An 11,863-nucleotide genomic window follows, 5' to 3' on the forward strand; every position below is an offset into this window, starting at 1 on the left:
GGACACTTTGGTTTACGTGTACAGAAGGACCTCATAAGTCTGGACACTTTGGTTTACGTGTACAGTCGGGACCTCATAAGGCAGGAAACTTTGGTTTACGTGTACAGAGGGACCTCATAAGTCTGGACACTTTGGTTTACGTGTACAGTTGGGACCTCATAAGACAGGACACTTTGGTTTATGTGTACAGAGGGACCTCATAAGTCTGGACACTTTGGTTTACGTGTACAGAGGGACCTCATAAGTCTGGACACTTTGGTTTACGTGTACAGAGGGACCTCATTAGTCTGGACACTTTTGTTTGTGTGTACAGTGGAACCTCATTAATCTGGACCCTTTGGTGTGTTTGTTCTGTAGAACCTCATTGATAAATTCATAATTTCAGTATACCTTCAAAGTTTTTCTCGGCTTATACATTTATAAAAATACAACAAATTGTTAAAATATGAACATGAAATAATAGTTTGTTGTTAAAATATGAACATGAAGTAATAGATATCGCTGAAAAGGGAAAATCAATTAGAACTTAGGAAGTTCCTGAACCTAGTTACGTATGAATGTTTACCTGTAAAGTTAGTCTTTTTATGTCAACATACATGCACACGAAAGTTCAGCTGAATTTCATAAATATTCATAGAAATTGTTTTTGTATGAGATATACCCTCAACACAAGAGGCCCTAACGCATGAACAGTCACCTGAGTTGTGATATTTCGTTTTTTATTGAGATGTGATGAGAAAATTGTCAGGTATAACTAGAAATGTATTCATATATGTAGATTGTTGTAAACTCCTGCAATGTTAGCTGTAAACAGCGGGAAAGGTCAAAGGTCAAGGTTACAAAAAAATGTCGCAAACATGTGTACTCAATACAGCACATAAGCTTCCTATGTTGTGTGAATATAACGATAACTGACTATATGCAAAAAACATTACTAATATCAAGGTCACAGAGGTCAAGGTGAAGGGTCAAGATCTGCAAATATATAATGTGACACACTGTTCTTATAGAGGCACATAAGCTTGTGAGGTTACATGACCGTTAGCTTAACCAAATGGACATAGGGGCAGACAAGAGGTACATTATATGCCCCACTCCACTTTTTCGCAGGGCATTCGTATACATAGGATTTTTCTTATATATACTATAGTAGCAGAATTTTGTAATTTTAGCCAATTTTTCCAATTTAAGCAATGTCCCTCATTTCCATGCTTGTTTTAAAAATAGGGTTTTAATTTGCATGCTATCAAACTGCTATGCTGTGAAAATAATTCCTTACTACCCGGTAGTTTTAAATTATATTCTTTTGTGTTAAATTATAAAATACAATCAGATTTGGCTATCATAAAGGGTGAATGGATACCCTGGGTAATGAAACGCACAATGTTTATACGGTACCATCAGACTTTTCCATCATTGAAAAGTATTCTATTTTGCCTGGTACTCTGGCCTTTAAGTGTTAGAAGACTTTTCCCCACTTTGGGTCCAACCCTCTGATCCCTGGTGGGAGGGGAGGTGGAAGGGAGGATAACAATAGTATGCATAGATTTGTTTGCCTTTGCCTTTTACCATGAATGCTTTCTGCAAAACTTTATTGCAATCCGTGAAGCAGTTTTAGAGAAGCCAAATATGAGAATTGTTAAAGGATGGATGACACACAACGACAGACAAATGGAGATCGCAATAGGTCACATGATACCTTGTCTGGACAAAAATGTATTTAACAATGCACTGTACCAGTATTTTCATAAAATCTTTCACCAAATGACCTTCTTATCTTGATCTTTGACCCTCAACTTCAACAATCGAGATGTTTATCATTCATGTAAATGTAAAAAGTATTTTTTATTTGATATACACTGTAACTGCAGATACTTTAAATATGTGCAGATTCTGCTTCTCTATGAACTTAATCTAGTCATTGCCATTAGTGAGACACATTCACAATTTGGCTGAATTCCCTGATTACATTATGGTCAAATGTAAAAAGCTATCTGTAGGTGACAAACAAATGGAAAAGAACAACACTGGACAAAAATGTATTTAATACTACACTGTACCAGTATTTTCATAAAACTTTCACCAAATGGCCTTGTAATCTTGACCTTTGACCCTCAACCTCAGCAGTTTAGATGTTTATCATTCATGTAAATGTAAAAAGTAATTTTTATTTGATATAACTGCTGATACCTGTAGGATGTTTCACAGCCATTCATTTGAATAGATGCTGAACATGTTAACAAAGTAACCTTGACCTTTGACATTTAGTATCCAGATTTTAGGATACATTCCATCAGCTTTCCTGACAATCCATTAATCACTTAGTAAGAACTTATGGTTTCAAAAAAGGATTTAACGGGTAGTTCTTGTTCTTCACTTCTTAGATGTTAAAGTGAAATAAAACGAAACAAGACATGGTTAGAAGTATATTGAAAAACAAGTGCCATTTCTGACTTATATTCCCGATGTCTTGGTGAATAACTAAATTGATTTTTTTTCCCCTTTCATTACCTTAATCATTACTTTGTTAGATATTAAAGTTTAAACAAACCTTCAGCCCTTTCCAGTGACAAATACACATTGACAGAAAAGGTAAACATTAAAAGCACCCAGCAATTATTACTGTTGTATCAAATCTAATATTCCATGTTTAGAACCATGAGCCATTTTTAAAAATCAAAAAATGTTCTACACAGAAAATAGAGTTGGGGAGCTATATTTATCTGTTTAAATGCCTCTGTGCAATAACTGAAACAAGATTCAAGTGATTGCTGGCCGAGGACTGCTGATTCTGTAGAGAACAAAACAATATGGTAAATAATGAGCTTGCTGGACTCCACACCGTGTGTGGCTTCAGGATATTTTTTAACATTTGTTGGCGGTTCTTAACATGCAATGTCAACTTTGATCCAGTGTCATAATTAGTGGTCAGTGGTCAATACCTTCCATAACCAGCAATGAGGTTGGATTCGTCAAACGAATGCAGGAAAGTGTAGCCTTTTTCTGTTACATATTTATCCACTGCTGATAGTAAATCGCTGGTGGGGAGTTGTTCTACCTCAACTCCATAACCCTGGAATACAGGAGAGGGAACACTATTAGGACAGGTAAATCACTGGTGGGGAGCTGTTCTACCTCAACTCCATAACCCTGGAATACAGGAGAGGGGATACTATAAGGACAGGTAAATCACTGGTGGGGAGCTGTTCTACCTCAACTCCATAACCCTGGAATACAGGAGAGGGAACACTATTAGGACAGGTAAATCAATGGTGGGGAGCTGTTCTACTTTAACTCCATAACCCTGGAATACAGGAGAGGGAACACTATTAGGACAGGTTAATCACTGGTGGGGCTGTTCTACTTTAACTCCATAACCCTGGAATACAGGGGAGGTAACACTATTAGGACAGGTTAATCACTGGTAGGGAGTTGTTCTACCTCAACTCCATAACCCTGGAAAACAGGAGAGGGAATGCTATTAGGACAGGTAAATCACTGGTGGGAAGCTGTTCTACCTCAAATCCATAACCCTGGAATATAGGAGTGGGAACACAATAAGGACAGGTAAATCACTGGTGGGGAGCTGTTCTACCTCAACTCCATAACCCTGGAATACAGGAGAGGGGACACTTTAAGGACAGATAAATCACGGGTTGGGAGCTGTTCTTCCTCAACTCCATAACCCTGGATTTGTTTGTTTGTTTGTTTGATTTTGTTTAACGTCCTATTAACAGCTAAGGTCATTTAAGGACGGCCTCCCCTGTGTGCAAGATGCATGCGTGTAGTGGAATACAGGAGAGGGAATACTATTAGGACAGGTAAATCACTGGTGGGGAGCTGTTCTATCTCAAATCCATAACCCTGGAATATAGGAAAGGGGACACTATTAAGCCAGTAAATCACTGGTGGGGAGCTGTTCTATAGATCTCAACTCCATAACCCTGGAATACAGGAGCGGGGCCACTTTAAGGACAGATAAATCACGGGTTGGGAGCTGTTCTTCCTCAACTCCATAACCCTGGAATACAGAAGAGGGGACACTATTAGGAGAGGTAAATCACTGGTGGGGAGCTGTTCTATCTCAACTCCATCCCCCTGGAATACAGGAGAGGGAACACTATTAGAACAGGTAAATCACTGGTGGGGAGCTGTTTTACCTTAACTCCATAACCCTAGAATACAGGAGAGGGGACACTTTAAGGACAGATAAATCACTGGTTGGGAGCTGTTCTTCCTCAACTCCATAACCCTAGAATACAGGAGAGGGAATACTATTTGGACTGGTAAATCAATGGTGGGGAGCTGTTCTACCTCAACTCAATAACCCTGGAATATAGGAAAGGGGACACAATTAGGACATGTAAATCACTGGTTGGGAGCTGTTCTATCTCAACTCAATAACCCTGGAATACAGTAAAGGGAACACAATAAGGACTGGTAAATCACTGGTGGGGAGCTGTTCTACCTCAACTCCATAACCCTGGAATACAGGAGAGGGGACACTATTAGGACAGGTAAAACACTGATGGGGAGCTGTTCTTCCTCAACTCCATAACCCTGGAATACAGGAGAGGGGACACTATAAGAACAGATAAATCACTGGTCGGGAGCTGTTCCTGAATCCTGAAATACATTGAGAGGATTACTATCAGAGTGGGTAAGTCACAATGCAAGATATGTACATGTTCCACAGGCAGTAGACAAGGTGCTGATAAGGACCACAAGAAAACAGAAGTTCTAGCATATAATCTAGTGAATAGCATATAGGTGACAGGAATCTAAGTCATTCTAGCTAGAACAGGTTTCAAGCAAAAACCAAGCTATAAAATAACAGGTTATCAGTACAACCATAGGAATGAGTATTATAAAATCAGACCAACGTTTTTTAGTTTCTCTTACCTTGCTAGCTAGCGTTAAAAGACTAAAGGAAGCGACCTTTTAGTTTTATGTTAAATTTAAGTTCATTAACTGAATTTAATATATGGCAGCACAAAATTTTGCATCTGAAAAGAATACTGTAAAAGTCACTTAGAGGATTTTTTTGCAATTTGGAAATGCTCACATTTTTCATGTGGGTTGAATTAGTGCTTATTAACAGATAATATAGATTATAGATACATATATATAGAGTAAACAGATTTCAGAACTATTCTCAACACGAAAATGTCCCCAATGTGATCAGTTTAAACAGTCAAAATCAGAACATTTTCAACCAGTGATCATTTCCCTGTACAGTAAACATTGGGACTATGTACACTATACAATGTACTGGGTACATGGATAAATCACTGGTGGGTTCTAACTTCTAACTCAACTCTTAACCCCACGGGACAGTAATATCAGGACAAATAAATCACTGCAGGGGAGCTGTTCTACCTAAAATCTACCACGAAGCACAGTACACAGATTCAATATCAGGACAAGCAAATCACTTCAGGGGAGCTGTTCTACCTAAAATCTAACCCCCAAAACACAGGACACAGATTTAATATTAGGACAAGCAGGTTACTGCAGGGGAGCTGTTCTACGTAAAATCTAACCGCAAAGTACAGGACACAGATTTGATATTAGGACAAGCAAGTCACTGCAGGAGAGCTGTTCTACCTAAAATCTAAACCCCAAAGTACAGGACACAGATTTAATATTAGGACAAGCAAGTCACTGAAGGAGAGCTGTTCTACCTAAAATCTAACCCCCAAAGTACAGGACACTGATTTAATATTAGGACAAGCAAGTCACTGAAGGAGAGCTGTTCTACCTAAAATCTAACCCCAAAGTACAGGACACAGATTTGATATTAGGACAAGCAAGTCACTGCTGGGGAGCTGTTCTACCTAAAATCTAACCCCCAAAGCACAGGACACTGATTTAATATCAGGACAAGCAAGTCACTGCTGGGGAGCTGTTCTACCTCAAATTTTTAACCCTGTAATAGAATGATAGGATCAATATTAGGACAGATAAATCACTCCTTGGGAGCTGTTTTAACTCTGTACTCCTTGAATAGAGGAAGGGGAACACAAAAGGGTATTTATCACAATGCACCAATATCACAATTCTAAAATGGGTATATAGATATATAGATATTTATCAAAATGCACTAACATGACAAGTCTATGTTTTGATTATCATTATCAAACAGGATATTTTGAACACAAACATGCAATTTTAAACCATTTTCAGTGAAACCTGTCATAAAGACTACCTAAGTGAGAAAATGAAAATTGAAGTACTTTCCATAAACAGATTTTGGCTTTACAAAAATAACCAACTGTTGGTATAACCTGAGAGGAAAATAGCTAAAATCAGGAGGTTTTAAATACAGATGCTATTTATAGATCTGAGCTAGCTTTATAGAAAGAGATTTATGGAAGGTGGTCTTTACATCTAGTATTTAAATAAAAAGTGATCTTTCTTGGCAGGTGGTCCTTAGGCCTAGGCTTGCTGTGTTTATAACAGATGGTCTTTATCAACAGGTGGTCTCTACACAGAGGTGGTCCTTATGGACAGGTTGTCATGATATGTGATCTGTATAGACCATTGGTTATACTGTATAGACGTGTGGTCATTAAAGTTTGTTTTAGACAGGTGCTCTTTATTGACAGGCTTTACTGTATTATTACACATCTGTTGTGTAAAATTACTTTCTATCCCATTTGGTCCAGCTATCCCCATCTTACATGTACCTTACACGATCAATTAAGGTCAGCCGAGGCAATGAGTCACATTAAAGGGAAAATTAGTCCGAAATGAAAATCTCATTAATTCATTCATCCCTGAAGACACATTTGAACTCTTCCAATTCAATGGTTGGAAAAGTTCATAATGAAGTTTCAGGGGTGAATGAGTTAATAACAAAATACATGCATTATTTTTTATATCCATAAAATTCATGATTAAACCTCGGAAACAAAAACAAGATGGCTACCTTGATAAGCTGAACACGGCTTGATGGTGCTGTTAAAGGCATCAGACAGAGACCTGAAAGACCCATCTTGTTGAGGGCATAAGCAAACGCCTTTCCGTAATTTCCAGCAGACATTGTGATCAGTTTTTTCTCCCCTCGTTTAACTTCGTCCGGGATGAAAGCCATCTGACTTGCCACTCCTCGGATCTTAAAAGAACCTGGAAATTTGAATAAACAATTTTATAATCAAAGCAATGCTGATTTTTTTTCTGCTGTGTGCTTCCTAAATTATTGTAGCACAGCTTTCTACCTGTAATCAAGGTAGAGGAACATTTTTTTTCTTATTGATGAGCTACCTAGATACATGAAGTAACACAGCAATTATTTTTGATTAACTGGTGTGCTCCCTTTAAGGATATTAGGATAATATAACTATTTATATCTAAGATCAGCTGCAAACCATAATTTTCAGTTACCAAAGCCTAGAATAAATACTCGAAAACAAACTTTCAGGTATTCTGGACCTGAAATATATGGAATCAACTTCCTAGTGAAATCAAGACTGCCAGCAACCTTTATGAATTTAACGTAAAATGTCACGAACATTGTAAACAAGTATCTGTCTAACTATCGCCATATACTTATGTACTATTAAGAATATTATTGAGTGCATGTTGATTATTGATTATTTGTTGTTATACATTGTATGTTCTTCTATGGTTGTGTACCTTCTAAAAGAGGGCCTCATGGAAGATTAGCCTTTATTGTTTGCTAAATGAGTTGCACCCTCTAAAAATAAAGTATTATTATAACACAACAGTTCTTTTACCCCATACAGGTGTGCTTTTTCAGTTGGGGTGGGGGTTTCTGTGTGAATGGAATTGGATAGAGAACATCCCCAAAAGGATTTCAAATTCTCAGTTATTTTAGATACCTAGGGAAACACTATTCAATTATGGTAGCACAATACTTTGTTCTTTTTCTTACTGTCTGTAACAATCTCTCCTGTGAATAATCTTTTCCTAAACATTCCACAGATTAGACATTATGATCTGTAATTGTATTTCATAAATAATATCCAATTTTACTAGAATTTGATTTTCAATAAATAAAGATATAAGAAGGAGGCTTGGCCATTGTAATTAATATCAAAATGAAGGAAACTAATACAGATTGCATTTAACAAAAAGAAACATCTGAGGGTAGAATTCCTATGTCCCACATACTTACATATATAAATTGATAGACTATTTTCTCCCACCTCTTAACCAAAACTTTGATAAAACAGGACATAGACAATGCAAATGTAAATATAGCAAATCTTCTAGATAGTGTATCTACAAACTGAGGCATAGCTGTCAAACTCCCTCATTCAAGTCCAAACTCACACAAACTCAAAATCTACATCCTGTGGTCAAATGATCTCCTAGTTACTGCAGGGTGTGTGTAATGATCATATTAAGCGTGTCTGAATCGAATGAATGTTTTTTGGAGTTATTTTGATACTTTAAAAGGGAAAGATAAATTAAGAAAAGCAGTTTTGCAGTCGTGTTTCAAGCACTTTCTCCATCATTGGAAATGTGGAATGAGGGAGATCTCTCTGAACACTGAATACCAATGGTAAACCTCAAATTCAAAGATCCATAAAAGATCTTCCGGGAAAGCTTGTGCAATAATTCTTCCGTTTCTGGATTGGTGTCACTTGGTGACGATAAGTTTGTCAGTCAGTCAAACGACGTTTTCGCAGGCTTTTGTTTGTGTCATCATAAATAACACCATCATCTGATTGTGACTTCGTAATAGTGAAGGTCACCGAGTGCACCCATTCGGGATTAATACAATCTGTCACCCCCTTTGCGGGTGAGAGATAGGGGAATCACATCCCTCGGGGGGAAAAAGATTTTTTGTTTGTCAAACACTCGGCAAACCTCATGTTTAGCAACTTAAGAATCTTAAGAATGGAGGGGTTAGATTCCCCCATCTCTCCTCTCCTCGCCTCTCCTCAAGGGGGAAATAATTCTTTTTCTCTTATCTCTGTTGACTCTGGGGTGAATAATTCTTTTTCTCTTATCTCTGTTGACTCTATCAGATACATAATGCAATATAAACATTGTAGGCTCAATGTGTAGTTGATGTGACATCATTGTAATGTTGAATAACAAAGTAAAAATAACTTTCAAGATTTTTAGTTTATTTTTTTTCATTTTTATATGATAAGGTCGATTTGATATTGAACACATTACTCCAATATTGCAACGCATCAGCGCAGGTAAATAACCAAATACTAACCTATGCACATGTTCAAAATAGGCTACATTTAACTCTTTCACCCCTGAAGACACATTTGAACTCTTCCAATTCAAAGGTTGGAATAGTTCATTATGAAAAGTCAGGGGTGAATGAGTCAAGTCACTGACCTACACTCGTGCCATGACATAATATGGTATGAATGGGGAATCCCCCCCCCCCCCCCCCCCCCCCCCCCCCCCGTCTCAACCCTACGGTGAGACAAAGATATGTTTCATCAAGAAGTGTGGATACACCTGTCGAGGGTAAGAGAGTCCCATATCCTACATAAGTGTTCCATATGGGACACGTGCATCTTACTCAAGAGGTTGGAGAAAATAAAATTCCCAAAAGTTTACGAATTGAAGAAAAAATGTTGTACACCCCAAAGGAGAACCAGTCTAAGCACCAGTGTGTCTGTTGAACAAATCATGTAAAATTATTTATTTCTAAGACAGAGGACTAAAGAGGCATGTACCAGTAGTCTGCATGTTTTCCAGTTTTAGGTACACTTCAGCATTCTCTAGACCCGGAAACATGGCTGAGTTTTTTATCATTGGTGTCCTGCACACACCCAGAGAGCTATTGGATAGCACCTCTCTGGCTCTTTGGACATCGTCCAGTGTGACCAGGCTTTGGTCAGATGGCATGGTCAAGCTGTCTGGTCACTTTGTTAGGACATCAATATTGGCATCAAGCTCTGCAAGACATTAAAAGGCAACAAGACATTATACTCATCAGAGCATCAAATAAGACAACAGCCTGAATGTAGGTAATCAAACAGGATACACGACTGCATGTATGTAGATGCATGACAAGACATTAGACTATGGCATTTAATAGGATCTGACCGAGTTGGATATCAAATATGACACCAGACTCGAGCTCTGGGTCATGAAATAGGACACCAGGCAATGTCAGTAGTTCAATACAACATAAGACTATGTAGGACATCAAATAAGACACAAAACTCTGCAGGTCAATCATCAATATTACAATACATTAAAAAAAAAGAGTCATTATACTTCAAACAATCCTGGTATTTCCTATGTTGCCTAGCTACAGTACAAATCCTATGTGTAACATTGGGTGACCAGTTTCTGAGCCCTTAGTATGAAACTTGCCAAAGAAACAACTTAATAGCAAAATTAATCATCAAAATTTGCTTTACATTGTTTATCAACAATTTTAAGTTTAAAAATTTAACTGGAAAGATATGGTTTGCAATAACTTCCTTTACTTATATTCAATCCTGCTCCCGTTCAGAATGATGCCATTTTGTGACCGCAGTGTCTGTGCTTACACACAGTGTATATATTAATTATTGTGATACTGCTACGGTCCAAAAATATGTATCAACAGAAAATGTTTACATTTGTTGAATGATCTGCAATATTTTTAATCACAAAAAAAAAACTTGAGTAGAAATTATTATTTACCAAGAATAAAGAAGAAAATTCACAGAAAGAAAAAAACATACTTTTTGGTGCTGCCTGTAAATAGCCAGATGAACCAGCACATGACAGTCACACAAGTTTTGTTAAACATTAAAAATGATGACATGATGCATAAAAAATCATGTAACTTTTTCCAAGTGTACTTCTAAGTGTTTTCCAATCCAATAAATATAGGCAGGTCCAGTACACTCTGCCGATTGAGCTATATAGCTGTAAAGACCTATAATAGCTATATTGACCTATCTGAAATAGGTCTTTTGTGATTTTCTTTTTTAAGGAAAACGAAACAAAGTGGCTTTTAAAAGAAGATTGTATCATTAGGGTGATAACAAAAGACATTAAATATAAGGATTCTTTTTAAAAATTAATGAAATCTAAGAAAATTTAGCTCAATACAGCTATAATTTATAGGTGTATATAGCTATATAGGTCTTATACATGTAGCTATATAGCTCAATCGGCAGAGTGTGTACTGAACCTGATAGGTATAGAAAGGCTACTTTTCTGCATGTTTTTGAGTAAAACTGCATTAATTTTATTTGTTTTTTATTCAATTTCTTCAACATCTTGCAGACATTAACCGCGGAATTAGATTAGCTATCTAAGTCCGTGCATTAACTAATTGGTGACGTAAATGGCTGAAGAGGTCAGGGCACAGAAATAGGGCCTCAAACGATTTATGATTTAATGATTTATCCCTTGCCTAACCCAATATATCAATCAGATAGCACACTCCAAGCGTCCCTATATGGGTACCTACATATGTGAGCATATGTCACATTTTATCTGAACATTTTTTTTACGTGGCAATCTTATGAGGGGGCGAGGTCAACAGCAGGCTCGACGATCTTACACTCCCCCGATACAAGAATTAGGTCAACTTTCTTGACGCCTCTTTGTTAAAAAATAAGTGATAAAGTTACGTATACTAAGCTTGTCATTACAGTAAAATACTCGGCTGATTCCGTGCATCGATTATAGAAGCCATAGTTGCAATAACAGCATGGAAATAATCTTATAATAGCTTACCTCCACTCGTTCTTAGATTGCTGTCAGCCGGCAATCTGTTAAAGGGACATAACTCCTTATTTTCACATATATGTATAAGTAATCTGTATAATGCTGGATTCAATTGAGTAGTAATTATTTAATCTAAATCACATTAGAAACAAATAAATTTACATCGTTGTCATAAGTACCAAAGCATCGT

The 11,863-nt window shown here is 37.1% G+C and overlaps 1 protein-coding gene across 2 annotated transcripts in view; it reads right to left on the bottom strand.

The window, feature by feature from the left end:
* Positions 1-11,726, bottom strand: part of LOC110457279 (L-threonine dehydratase catabolic TdcB-like) — an 18,388-nt gene extending 6,662 nt beyond the window's left edge. Inside the window, exons 1-4 of one of the 2 annotated variants that reach the window (XM_021508484.1) lie at positions 11,683-11,726; positions 9,675-9,896; positions 6,932-7,128; positions 2,943-3,073 (exon numbers count right to left, since the gene is read on the bottom strand). In XM_021508484.1, coding sequence (XP_021364159.1) covers positions 2,943-3,073; positions 6,932-7,128; positions 9,675-9,846 — 500 coding nt within the window. In that variant the 5' untranslated portion in view covers positions 9,847-9,896; positions 11,683-11,726. The remainder of the gene's footprint in view (positions 1-2,942; positions 3,074-6,931; positions 7,129-9,674; positions 9,897-11,682) is intronic. The other variant, XM_021508485.1, reaches the window with a different exon arrangement.
* Between the last annotated feature and the right edge of the window lie 137 nt (positions 11,727-11,863).

This window comes from Mizuhopecten yessoensis, unplaced genomic scaffold (assembly GCF_002113885.1).
Source record: "Mizuhopecten yessoensis strain PY_sf001 unplaced genomic scaffold, ASM211388v2 scaffold9073, whole genome shotgun sequence".
Lineage (NCBI taxonomy): Eukaryota > Metazoa > Mollusca > Bivalvia > Pectinida > Pectinidae > Mizuhopecten > Mizuhopecten yessoensis.